The sequence below is a fragment of the Rhinatrema bivittatum genome, chromosome 2, assembly GCF_901001135.1.
Source record: "Rhinatrema bivittatum chromosome 2, aRhiBiv1.1, whole genome shotgun sequence".
Classification (NCBI taxonomy): Eukaryota; Metazoa; Chordata; class Amphibia; order Gymnophiona; family Rhinatrematidae; genus Rhinatrema; species Rhinatrema bivittatum.
The window spans coordinates 102,538,669-102,552,870 of record NC_042616.1 but is presented as its reverse complement, the minus strand read 5'-3'; the positions used below and the strand labels follow the sequence as shown (position 1 = coordinate 102,552,870).

The 14,202-nt window shown below is 41.1% G+C and overlaps 1 protein-coding gene across 1 annotated transcript in view; it reads left to right on the top strand.

Moving 5' to 3' along the window:
- Window positions 1-14,202, top strand: part of LOC115083222 (receptor-type tyrosine-protein phosphatase N2-like) — a 1,006,533-nt gene that overhangs the window by 859,128 nt on the left and 133,203 nt on the right. The window contains exon 7 of the mRNA XM_029587031.1: window positions 12,085-12,315. Coding sequence (XP_029442891.1) covers window positions 12,085-12,315 — 231 coding nt within the window. The remainder of the gene's footprint in view (window positions 1-12,084; window positions 12,316-14,202) is intronic.

The window sequence follows — 14,202 nt, the reverse complement described above, 5'->3', positions numbered from 1 at the left end:
GCACAGACGATTCGCCTTTTATAGAATCAGGTCAAGGAGAGACTGGGTCAGGCTGCCGAGAAAGCTAAATGCTCACCGTCGCACTGCACCTCTGTTCCGCCCAGGCCAGAAAGTTTGGCTCAGCACAAAACATATTAAGCTATGTTTGCCCTCCCAGATTCACTGGGCCATTCCCAATCATTCGACGTATTGGAGCTGTCACATACCAGCTGCAGCTCCCCACACCCTTGGGTATCCACAACACATTTCATGTTTCCTTGCTGAAACCATTGGTCCTAAACTGGCCTTCTCGAAGGCCTCCTGCTCCTTCCCCGATCACCGCTGAACCTGAGGACGTCCTCCAGGTAAAGGAGGTTCTGGACATCTGCCGTAGAAGGGCCATTGGGAATACCTCCTGTTGTGGGAGGGCTTCGGTCCGGAAGAGAACTCCTGGGAGCCCTCCCACCACATATATGACAAAGACCTCCTCACAGAGTTCCACAGGACCTATCCTGACAAGCCCAGGCCAGTAAGGGGGAGGCCTGGAAGGGGGGGTACTGTTGCGCTTCCCGGCCGCATTCACTCCATGACCAGGCCTGCTCACCTCTCTGTCCCGTCTACCAGCACCGGACTCCCTTCCGCCACAGCCGCAACCAGCTCGCGGCATCCCCGGCTCCCCCACATCCTCCTGCTCCTCGGCCCAGCCCCTAGATGCGTGCGCGGCCAACGTCACCAGACTTAAAGGGCCAAGCGAGGGAAACCCGAACCCGACGTCTCTTGATGACACCATACTCCCTGGGTATATAAGGCAAGGCTAAATTAGATTATTGTAATTCGATTCTATTAGGTCTACCATCATCTTACACTAAACCCCTTCAAATGGTTCAAAACTCGGCAGCCAGAATATTAACGAACACAAGGAGAAGAGACCACATATCTCCAATCCTCAAAGACCTACATTGGCTGCCAATTCACTACAGAATCACATATAAGGTCATAACCACCATCTACAAAGCCATCCATCAATACTCTCCGCTTAACCTTCAAATCCCATTCAGAAAATATACCTCCTCCAGACCCATCAGAGAATCCTACAGAGAATCCCTACAGGTATCACACTCCAAAACCACTTGACTTATAACCTCCAGAGACAGGGCTTTCTCCACCGCAGGACCCCCTTTATGGAACTCCATCCCTCCGGATCTGTGACAGGAACCCTGCCTTCCTACATTTAGGAAAAGACTCAAAACGTGGTTATTTATGAAAGCCTTTCCAGAGCCCATTTGATCCTTAATTCACCACCAACTGGCGCTCAGAATTTTCTTAAGAGGGTAATTAATAACTTTACCCCCACATGGTAATTCAATAACTTTGCAAACTCCATAACTTGGTTCACACCATTAATTGGTAAACTTACTCTCCCTGTTAAATTCTTTTTTCTTTTTCACTCCTCCAAGTTGTGTAATTCCCTTGTTTTATTGTAACTGCAATCTTTTTTTGTGCACCTGTTAAAGTTTCTTATTATTTGTTATGTTCCTTCACCTCTTGTTAATTGTAAACCGGCATGATGCGATTCCCATCGTGAATGCCGGTATAGAAAAACTCAAAATAAATAAATAAATAAATAAAATAAAAGGCCCTTTCCCTTGAACGGTGGCTTAGAAATAGGGTTGTATACTCTGGTGTCTCTAGTTTGCCTGTTCTTGAGTCTCTCGTTCCAGCGTCTCCTGTTTCTCCTGTTCCAGCGCCTCCTGTTCTAGCATCTCCTGTGTCTCCTGTTCCAGCATTTTCTGTTCCTTCATCTCTCTATCCCTTGTAGTACCCTTCAGACTGATCTCATGGTACTGACCTTTGCTTGTTCACTGTCTATTCCTGCTTGCTGCCTGGACCTGACCTCTGCCTGTTCACCGACTATGCTTGATCGCTGCCTGGAACCGACCTCTGCCTGACTACTGTCTACTCTGATCACGGCCTGGAACCTGACCTCTGCCTGACTACTGACTACTCTGATCGTTGCCTGGAACCTGACCTCTGCCTGACTCGACTACTCCGGATTGACTATAGGTACTGACCCCTGCTTCGGCTGACCACTCTGAACTGTTACTCTGACCTTGATTCTCGCTATCCACTCGGACACTCTCTTCTGGCCTCTTGCGACCTCCGGTCATTCCTACTCTGACTGTGACTGTGCACCCTTGTTCGTGGTGGGCACTCTTCTACGCTTCCTCTCTAGGAGACCCTGCGAGGCCCACCTAAGACCAGACGGCTCAACCTGAGGGAACTCTGGGTTGCTATTGGCGAAGCTCCAGCTAGCCTCTGTGCTCCGCCTCCTGGTGGCAGGCACTCTCCAGGTCCGACCGGAGGGCCGTACCAATCCTGCACCAGGGCAAGGGTCCACCTCCAGTGCAACAGTTATATAGCAGAAAAGACTGTTCAAGGAAGAAAGCTTTTACTTTTTTCTGAAAAGGCAGTTTAAAAGTTAAAGGTCAGAAGGAAGAGAATTGCACAGAATAGGAGGAACCACAGCAAAAGCCTTAGAATGTGTTTTAGCCAGATGGAAACTCTTAATAGGCGGTACTGATAAGATCATTTGACTCTGTGGCAATAAGGATCAAGCAGGAGAATACACAGTGTACTACATATGTGAGAAGAAGCATGTCCATGTAAAGCTTCATAAATACCAGTGTAACAGTCTTAAATTGAATTTGCCAAATATAAATCAGCCAAGCTGGGAGAGATATATTCTTAGTATGAATCTCCGGTAATTGTCTGGCTTGCTGTGTTCTGAACTGACTGGAGCACTCTGAGTAAAGACAGTGGAAGTCCTAAATATACAGAATTGCAGTAATCAATTTGTGAGAGCATGAAAGCTTATACAATAGTTCTAAAATTACTAGGCAGTGGTCAGTATACAATTCTTCTAACCACTACGGTTCTCTTTTTTTTTTTTTTTTACTCTTTATTTATATCTTTCAAATGATACACATCAAGATGATCTTGATAACAGAAAATACAGAGAAGCTATAAACAGACCACAAATGGGGGAGAAATACAGGAAATATAAAAAAGAAACCCTTTATACAGAAGGTCCAATAACAAGCCATCATGGAACTTGTGGAACAAACGGACTCAATTCAGAATGACTCTGAATAAAATAATGTAATTGGTTAAGATTAAAATTATATAGTTTTCATATTTATACCAAACATAGCATTTACACAGAAACTTTAGCAAAAAGGTACTTACTAAATCAAGTACCTTTGACTTCCTTTCAAGTAAAGCTTTCCTTCTTTATTGAGTGTCTTTTTCAACATTGGGAAAAATCATAATAGAGAGACCCAGAATGGATCTGTCCTTGAGATGAAAGAAAGATCTCAAGGTCCGGTTCTTATCAGACTCCTCAACAAAAACCACTAGTAAAGTAGCCCTTTCCAAATTCTCAGAGTCGGAATTCTTAAGAAAAGCCGTGAGATCCATGATAGCAGCAGGATGTAAAGCCTCAACAGCAGAGGATAAATATCTAGGATTAGAAAGGTAATATGTTTTAACTACTTAGATACCCTTAAAACATCTAAATAAAATCTCCTCAATAACTTAATGGGAGATAACATTGGACACTTAGGAAAATTAAGGAATCATAAATTACATCTTTTCAGTGCAGTGCCTACATTTTCTATTTTATGATGGAGAAGAATATAATCAAAGCAGAATTACACACTTGAAGAGACAAACATTTATCCAAGATTTTCTTAAATCCTTTAAACATTTGAGAATGTTCATCTACCTTCCTTATAAGCTCTCCCTCCTTACCCAAAACCAACCATATCCATCTTAGAAGATATTTTTCAAAGTCTACAACCGCAGTACATTCAGCATCCAAGGTCACTACTGCAGGCCTCTGGAGGACATAATGCTGTTTACCTATCTCATCAAGAGGAGTAGATGATAAACCATTGGTTAACAATGTGGGCTCCCCATCTAGCTTGAGGACTGGAGATATTCCACATCCTTCATTATCCCCTTGCATAGCCTCTAAGAACACTGGGGATATGGCCTACGGGTGTATAGGACCATCAGGGCTAAGTGAAAACTCAAGGGGAGCAGAAGCTAAATCTCCAAGTTCCTCAATATCCTGATCAATTTGGGCAGCAAAAAAAGTATCCAGTGTCAATTGAGAAGAAGGTGGCTCAGATGACACAGAAGGGACTACCATTGTGCTTCTTCCCCCATGATTACTGGATAAAAAACTCTAGAAACTCCTCAAAATTGTGAGAAGGGGCATGCCTCTTTGACGCATGGCTTCTGCATGTTGGTGGTGGGTGCTCCTAACACCAAGGTTTTGAAGGTTCTGGATCAACTCTCAATGACGTAGTAGAGTGGCATTACAGGCAGGAATTGCTGGCAAACCTTTGGGTCCTTGTTGTGGGCAGCCTCTAGCTCTCCCCAGCATGTACTGCTGATGCCAGAGTTTTAAAACGTTTGTGTCACCTTTCAATGACACGTAGAGCGGCATCACAGCCAGGAACTGCTGACAAACCTCAGGGCTGTTGTAATCAGGTCTCTCTGAGTACAGTCCTTTGTAATTATTTTTGGATACCTATCAGTCCTTTTATCATGGACACACAATAGAAGAAATGTAAGGAATGAGGCTATGGTAAAGATGACCTAACTTCTAAGGCACAGTTCCTAAAGTATATTTTTTGTGTATGTATGTTGATATTCTGTATGTTTTATGTGCTCTGCATTAAAAGTTAATTTGGAAGCTGCAGAATACAAGATCATTTAAGTAAATAAAATAAAGAATTAAAGGAGTCAAACACAATAGGTATCCAATTGGTTTTTGGCAAAGCAGAACTGAAGACAGAATTTGGTGAAGACTAACTAGCAATTTGGTCTAAAAAGATGGAGTCAATGTTGGAGGGAGGGGATATTAGAAGGCAAGACACAAGAACAGACAGTATCTAGAGTCATTCAGAAATGTAGGAATAAGCAGAAATGAGCTTCTTAGGGCAGCAACTGTAAATAGACCAAAACTGTTTACACCAGCAGAAAACCAGTGCTAATCTGCAACTGGTACAGCCTAATCCAGTGTTTCCCAACCAGTGTACCATGGCATAATAGTATACCTTCAGACTTGGTGAAAGGTGAAATTAAGGGATATATTCTTTAGCATTTGTGTGTATCTGAGATAATAAGCAAGCCAGAGATAGTTAATTCTAGTCTGTCTTTCCCACCCACGAGACACTCTCATTAAAAATCAATCAGGGTCTTATCTAAATCATACTATTGTACCAGCCCTTATTGAAAGTTTAATCATCCCCTTGTAGGACACTAGCTGATTAATTAGTAAATTCACCTGTAAATTTAAAGTACTCTCATTTCAACTCCCTTAGTATCCTAAACTTAACTAGGAACTCAATAAAATTAAGATGAAGACAGCAGTCCAGCATCAAGAGGGGGGCTTTCCAGTCTTTTGCATTGAGTGTCTTATGTATTATTTTTTACCTGCCGGTGAGAGATTGTATGTGTGCACTCAGTGCAAAGAGCTCCTGGCTCTCAGGGAATGAGTCCGATCTCTGGAGGCTAGAGTAGCAGACTTGGAGGAGCTGAGGCAGTCAGAGAGGTACATTGATGAGACCTTCAGGGACATAGTAGCCAAGTCCGAAATCCAGTCTGGTAGCCGCAGTGCTGCCTTGGATCAGAAAGGTCTCCCAGTGGGAGAACATCACCCTGGTGTGGCAGGAAGTGATCCTGTAGCAAGGACCTGCTCTCCAGGTGATGTATTGTCCTCTCACACTGTGGACAAGTCTCCCAGGGCTATTGCCCAGGAGGGAAGGGTTAGGCTGGCCATCATAGTTAGTGATTCGATTATTAGAAATGTAGTTAGCAGGGTGGCTGGTGGACATGAATACCGCCTGGTAACTTGCCTGCCTGTTGCGAAGGTGGCAGACCTCATGCGTCACCTAGATAAGATTAAAGACAGTGCTGGGGAGGAGCTGGCTGTCGTGGTACATGTGGGCACCAATGCCATAGGAAAATGTGGGAGAGAGGTTCTGGAAGCCAAATTTAGGATTTTAGGTAGGAAGCTGAAATCCAGAACCTCCAGGGTAGCATTCTCTGAAATGCTTCCTGTTCCATGTGCAAGTCCCCAGAGGCAGGCAGAGCTCCAGAGTTTCAATGCGTGGATGAGACGATGGTACACAGGGAAGAGGGATTCAGCTTTGTAAGGAACTGGGGAAACTTTCAGGGAAAGGGGAGACTTTTCCGAAAGGATGGGCTCCACCTTAACCAGAGTGGAACCAAGCTGCTGACACTAACTTTCAAACTAGAACAAGGGGGAAAACCGACACTCAGCAGTGCATGGATTGGAGAAATGTATCCTTGAAGGATACTAATGAAACAGGAGAGTTAAGGCATCCCAACAGAGAGGTTCCATTAAAAGCAAACATAGTCCATGTGCCTATATGTAAAAAATCACCAAAGCTAATGATTTCCGAATTATCCCTAACAACTGAAAAGCAGGTTGTTAATACAAACAAAATACACACTTTGAAATGTCTGTATGCCAATGCCAGAAGTCTAAGAAGTAAGATGGGAGAGTTAGTGTATAGCAGCAAATGATAAGATTGACATAATTGGCATCACAGTGACTTGGTGGAAGGAGGATAACCAATGGAACAGTGCTATATCAGGGTACAAATTATATCGCAATGATAGGGAGGATCAACTTGGTGGGGTTTGGCACTTTATATCCGGGAGGGTATAGAGTCCAACAGGATGAAGATCATACAAGAGACTAAATGCTCAGTAGAATCTATATGAGTAGAAATCCCATGTGTGTTGGGTAAGAGTATAGTGATAAGAGTATGCAACCGTCCACCTGGACAAAATGGTTAGACAGATGATGAAATGCTAAGAGAAATCAGGGAAACTAACCAATTTGGGAGTGCAATAATAATGGGAGATTTCAATTACCACTGAGCAACAAGTGCAAGCAAAAAGATAAAGTTCCATTCACAGTTCAGAAGTGTATTTATTGTATATTCAGGTAATCAAAATTCATTCAATCAGGCAACTCCTTTTCGTGAACAGAAGCAATTTTCTAAATATGCCCCCCGACACGGTCCGTGTTTCGTGTTAACTGCATCAGGAGGGACCACGGCATAGTATAATCTTAGTGATTCAATGCAGGAGCGCATTGAATCACTAAGATTATACTATGCCGTGGTCCCTCCTGATGCAGTTAACACGAAACACGGACCGTGTCGGGGGGCATATTTAGAAAATTGCTTCTGTTCACGAAAAGGAGTTGCCTGATTGAATGAATTTTGATTACCTGAATATACAATAAATACACTTCTGAACTGTGAATGGAACTTTATCTTTTTGCTTGCACTTGTTGCTCAGTGGACTTGCTTATGTGCAAGGTTTGCCTCTGTTGACTTTTAGATTTCAATTACCCCAATATTGACTGGGTAAATGTAACATCAGGACTTGCTAGAGACATAAAGTTCCTGGATGTAATAAATGACTGCTTCATGGAACAATTGGTTCAGGAACCAACAAGAGAGGGAGCTATTTTAGATTTAATTCTTAGTGGAATGCAGGATTTGGTGAGAGAGGTAACGGTGGTGGGGCCACTTGGCAACAGTGATCATAACATGATCAAATTTAAACTAATAACTGGAAGGGGGACAATAAGTAAATCTGCAGCTCTAACATTAATCTTTCAAAAGGGAAACTTTGATAAAATAAGGAAAATAGAAAAAAACTGAAAGGTGCAGCTGCAAAGGTTAAAAGTGTTCAACAGGCATGGACATTGTTTAAAAATACAATCCTAGAGGCGCAGTCCATATGTATTCCTCACATTAAGAAAGGTAGAAGGAAGGCAAAAAGATTACCGTCATGTGTAAAAATTGAGGCGAAAGAGGCTATTTTAGCCAAAGAAAACATCCTTCAAAAATTGGAAGAAGGATCCATCTGTAGAAAATAGGATAAAACATAAGCATTGTCAAATTAAGTGTAAAACATTGATAAGACAGGTGAAGAGAGAATTTGAAATGAAGTTGGCCATAGAGGCAAAAACTCATAATAAAATCTTTTTAAAATATATCCGAAGCAAGAAACCTGTGAGGGAGTCAGTTGGACCATTAGATGACCGAGGGGTTAAAGGGGCTCTTAGGAAGATAAGGCCAATGCAGAAAGATTAAATGATTTATTTGCTTCCATGTTTACTAATGAAGATGTTGGGGAGATACCAGTTCCGGAGATAAGAACATAAGAACATAAGAAATTGCCATGCTGGGTCAGACCAAGGGTCCATCAAGCCCAGCATCCTTTTTCCAACAGAGGCCAAACCAGGCCACAAGAACCTGGCAATTACCCAAAAGAACCTGGCAATTACCCAACACAATGGGGCGATTCGGGTAACTATAGACCAGTGAGCCTGACATCAGTGCCGGGAAAAATAGTGGAAACTATTCTCAAGATCAAAATCATAGAGCATATAGAAAGACATGGTTTAATGGAAAACAGTCAACATGGCTTTATACAAAGGAAGTTTTGCCTAACAAATTTGCTTCATTTTCTCAGAGGTGATGAGTCAGATGAACTGAACAAAATCACTGTAAACCTGGAAGATGTAGTAGGCCAGATTGACAAACTAAAGAGTAACAAATCACCTGGACCGGATGGTATGCATCCTAGAGTACTGAAGGAACTAAAAAATGAAATTTCTGATCTATTAGTTAAAATTTGTAACCTATCATTAAAATCATCCATTGTACCTGATGACTGGAGGGTGGCCAATGTAACCCCAATATTTAAAAAAGGCTCCAGGGGTGATCCGGGTAACTATAGACCAGTGAGCCTGACTTCAGTGCCGGGAAAAATAGTGGAAACTATTCTCAAGATCAAAATCATAGAGCATATAGAAAGATATGGTTTAATGGAACAAAGTCAACATGGATTTACCCAAGGGAAGTCTTGCCTAACAAATCTGCTTCATTTTTTTGAAGGGGTTAATAAACATGTGGATAAAGGTGAACCAGTAGATGTAGTGTATTTGGATTTTCAGAAAGCATTTGACAAAGTCCCTCATGAGAGGCTTCTAAGAAAACTAAAAAGTCATGGGATAGGAGGCGATGTCCTTTCATGGATTACAAACTGGTTAAAAGACAGGAAACAGAGAGTAGGATTAAATGGTCAATTTTCTCAGTGGAAAAGGGTAAACAGTGGAGTGCCTCAGGAATCTGTACTTGGACCTGTGCTTTTCAATATATATGAATGATCTGGAAAGGAATAAGACGAGTGAGGTTATCAAATTTACGGATGATACAAAATTATTCAGAGTAGTTAAATCAGAAGCGGATTGTGATACATTACAGGAGGACCTTGCAAGACTGGAAGATTGGGCATCCAAATGACAGATGAAATTTAATGTGGACAAGTGCAAGGTGTTGCATATAGGGAAAATTAACCCTTGCTGTAGTTACACGATGTTAGGTTCCATATTAGGAGCTACCACCCAGGAAAAATACTTGGGCATCATAGTGGATAATACTTTAAAATTGTCGGCTCAGTGTGCTGCAGCAGTCAAAAAAGCAAACAGAATGTTAGGAATTATTAAGGGACTGGTTAATAAAATGGAAAATGTCATAATGCCCCTATATCGCTCCATGGTGAGACCACACCTTGAATACTGTGTACAATTCTGGTCACCGCATCTCAAAAAAGATATAGTTGCGATGGAGAAGGTACAGAGAAGGGCAACCAAAATGATAAAGGGGATGGAACAGCTCCCCTATGAGGAAAAGCTGAAGAGGTTAGGGCTGTTCAGTTTGGAGAAGAGATCATGAGAGGTCTTGAACAAGTAGATGTGAATCGGTTATTTACACTTTCGAATAATAGAAGGACTAGGGGGCATTCCATGAAGTTAGCAAGTAGCACATTTAAGACTAATTGGAGAAAATTCTTTTTTTACTCAACGCACAATAAAGCTCTGGAATTTGTTGCCAGAGGATGTGGTTAGTGCAGTTAGTGTAGCTGGGTTCAAAAAAGGTTTGGATAAGTTCTTGGAGGAGAAGTCCATTAACGGCTATTAATCAAGTTTACTTAGAGAATAGCCACTGCTATTAATTGCATCAGTAGCATGGGATCTTCTTAGTATTTGGGTAATTGCCAGGTTCTTGTGGCCTGGTTTGGCCTCTGTTGGAAACAGGATGCTGGGCTTGATGGACCCTGGTCTGACACAGCATGGCAATTTCTTATGTTCTTATGTTCTTGATCAGGTATTGCCACAGAAAAATCACCACTGCTTGATGCTCAGATCCAGGTCAACACCTGAGCACTGATCTTAGCAGCTCATTGCAACAAGAGACATCAGTGATGGCCCTTAAACTTGAAGGAGCTCCTTTCTGAGAACTTGCAAATCATGCATGAATCTTCCTAACTACAACAAGATCCCCGGAGTGTGGAAATTAATGGTCAGCAAACAGGCCACAGATAGTTGGGCTCCAGTTTGGGCAGCACACACACTGCCATATTCAGCAGCCACATGCAGCAATGTAACTATTTATTAAGCCATCTGCCCGTGCTTCACCAACTTCTCCCTTTTTCTCTGCATTTGAATATAGAGGGAGAATGTCTTATGTGATATGTTCATGTGTGTCTCTTCGCCTTCTCTTCCTTTGTTTAAAATTTGGAAGAGAGATGAGGCTTTCAGTGATTCTCTAGATCTTCTTTTGGCCATAAGAGTCCTCTCCATGTCCACACTGCCATCTTCATGGAGACTGATGTGCCCCACAATGCTTTTGTTAAAGTAGTTGCCTTTGGCTTGAAAAGGTTGTGAAATGCTGGCCTAGTCAATTGAGACCAGTCCATGGAAAGCCAGTACACCAGTATTATAATGAGGTAATTAATATACTGGAAACAACTAGGACCAGGTGATGGGATTGCTCATTGCCTCATGGTTCAAAATTGATGGTTCCTCACAGTCCTTTATAAATTAAATACATTATATGGGGGAAGTAAACTGGGAAGACCTTGTGTTAAAGAAACTTCATAAAGCAAGTTATCAATTTCATAGTCTGTTTTTTGATTGCTTCAGAGTATGAGTATGAATCCCAGTATTTTCATGTCTTCTGTACATATCTGTTCATTTAAATATAACAGGCATGATGTAGCTGTCTTTGTATGTTAAATAAAAACATAGTAAATGACATCAGAAAAAAGACAATCTGGCACATTCTAACTGTCTAGTTGTTCTGTCTACAGTGATAAGGATAAATTCCTTCTGCCATCCACAGAGTGTGACCAGTTGCAAGACTTCTCCTCACCCAGGACAATCTTTCTGTCTTCTTTCTTTGCATTCCACTATTTTGGCTAGAAGAGCATATGAATTCCCACTTTAGTTCTCATACTCATTCTCATCTTTCTCATGCCTGACCTAAAAGCTCTGTAATAATTTAAATAATCATCAGTCCTAGTGGCCATCAATCAGATATCTATCCTCCTAGGTCTTCTGTGTGAGGAGGATAGGGGGTAGATGTATGGTTGGTTAATTTCCATATGTAGCAAAATGATCTTGTATAAGCCATGATCTGTGACCTATTTAAGTTTTAGGAAAGCAGTAAAATCTGACTGTTTTGCCAGGCTTTTACATTGTTGAAAATTAGCTGAATGCTGCCTTAACATCTCTGCGAGGCTAGCATGTTTTTTCTTTTGCGCTGGTGTATTTATTTGTTTTTATTCATTTTATTTCAACTTGTCTTATTGTGCTATTTGTTATAATGCCTATTTTTTTAGTTCCAATGACAATAAATGCTTTATTTTGTAAACTGCTTGGCTATGTTTAATTACATGTGGAATATCAAATTTAATGAAATGAAATGAAATGATAAACCTTGATATAAATAGTGATCAGAAAGCCAAATGAAATAACTGAAAATTAATCACAGATTTCTAGACTTCCACATCATGAAAAGCGGACAGAAGTTGGATTAGTCCATCCATTAAATTGTTAGTTAACCTGTGTTGAGATCATACTAGAAATAATATTCATTGCCTTCTTGTAATTCAATATCCATTCTATTTTTTGATTAACAGAAAGTTTTATTCAAAATGTGGTGAAGGAGCTGGGAAAGCACAACGTGAACATTGATAATTTCAACCCAAAAGAGCTAGATGAGCTGGCCAACATAATTGCTGATACTCTTCAGATTGTTGATGGAGCAGAAAATGGTGCTAGAAAGGTAGAAGGAGAACGAGGGGATCCAGAATTGAAGAGAGTGATACCATGGGAACCAGGGCAAAATGGAGATGGATCAACAGAGAAAGGTAACAGTGTTCAAGACACTGAAAAAGAAACTAACAGAAATGAATGTTAAACTTCTTTGTCATTTTGTACAAAGTAAGGGGGTCATTTTCAAAGGCTTATCGCATGCAATAAGCCTCTTTGCACGCGAAAGGCCTTTTTCGCGTGCGATAACATACTGGAGGCGGAGTCGGGGCAGAGTCAGGGTGGCGAGGGGAGGAGTCAGGGCGGCAAAGAGGTGGACTCGGCAGTGTTTTTGCTGGTAGCGATAAGGTAAGTAACTTTATCATCGCCAGTAGCGCGCCCAATAGCGCCACCTTTCATGGTGACGCTATTGGATGCGAAAGCCGGCAGCGAAAACACTGTGATGGTGCGAAGGCTGCCGGCTTTCGCGGGCCTACCCCCCCCGCCCCTCGTTTTCGCTGGATTCACCATTCTGTGATAGAATGGTGAATCTAGGCCTAAATTAGTAATCAGCAACTTACTTCAGCTTTATATTTGACCATGATTTCTACTGTGCCCTGTTCATTGGAGGTGTTCTGATTCATTGTGCTGAATAGATTTTAATTAAAATCAACAAGTCTTGTGTTTATATTACTACTAGAAAAGTCTAAAACTATTCTAAGCAGGCAAAGACCAGAAAGCATGCAAAAAAAACCCCCTCTGAATACAATTTACCTTTTTTCAGTCAGACCCATGGGAATGAAAGGTGGCATCCTGTTTGGGTTTTTTTTTAAGTGTTTTTTTGGGTGTTTTTTTAATTTATCTGACTAACTTTAGCCAGGGAAGATAACCAGATAATGTTGAATTTCATCATTATCCAGCTAGCTAAGGGGTACAAAAGAATTCCTCCCTGGAATGACCTTGGAAGGCCTCTGATTTATCCAGCTAACTTTTAGCCAGATAAACTTTCAATGGGCCTGGTGACTGCCACTGGATATTTATAACTCGCTGTTTGTCCAGCTAAGACTCAAATGTAGCTAGACATACCTATGTCCAGTGTCTGAAATTAAACATAGCTTTAATTTTAGTTGCTTTGTGATGTATTTTATAATGAGACCAACTTTCAAACTTATCCATGGTACAGCATTTGTGTGTGTAAGTGAAGGCACAGAGATTAATGCTTACATTTTTTTAACTGTACCCTGAATCCCCATTCGTTCTCCTAGACATCCTATCCAAAATCTACAGTCGACAAGTCTGATTTCACTTGTTTATGTGTATGAACAAGCTCAGTAATATATATTTGTATAATGTTTATGTGTTTATGTGTATGAACAAGTTCAGTAATATATACTTGCATAATCTCTTACAAAACAGCAACTACCACACATACTTTTCAACTCCGTCCTGGACCATCCCAGACTGACTCTTTTATCCACAGTAAAGTGTAAATGCAAAATCATAAATATGCACATAGTTCTGAAGTTTATAAAATAGCATCAACATACATCTACTTAAGCATGTTTATTCTATTTTTATGCATGGAACCCCTTTGAAAATTCACTCCAGTATGCTTAGTAATGGAGTAACAGTATTTACCAACACTCTAGGCCTTTTTTCCCCAAATAAAAAAAAACAATTGTCATAAATCTCCACCATCAATGAGTGTGCTGCAGCATGGGGCAGGAGAAATTCCTTTAAGAAATTTATTTCAACCAGGCAAAAAAAAAAAAGGTTATTATGTGGGTAGGGAGGGTAATATCCAGCCTGCACAGGCTAAAGTACCTGCAGGCTTTACCATTTTCAAAATGGATTTATGAGGGCTCTAAAAACTTGGCTTTTTAAGGAGGCCTACCCGAACCCATCTTAAATTCTGTTCTTATGTCATGATTTTACAGCTTTAACTATTTTTACCTTGTTTTATAGAAGATGGTTTGGGTGTTATTGTTTCCACCATACATTGGTCA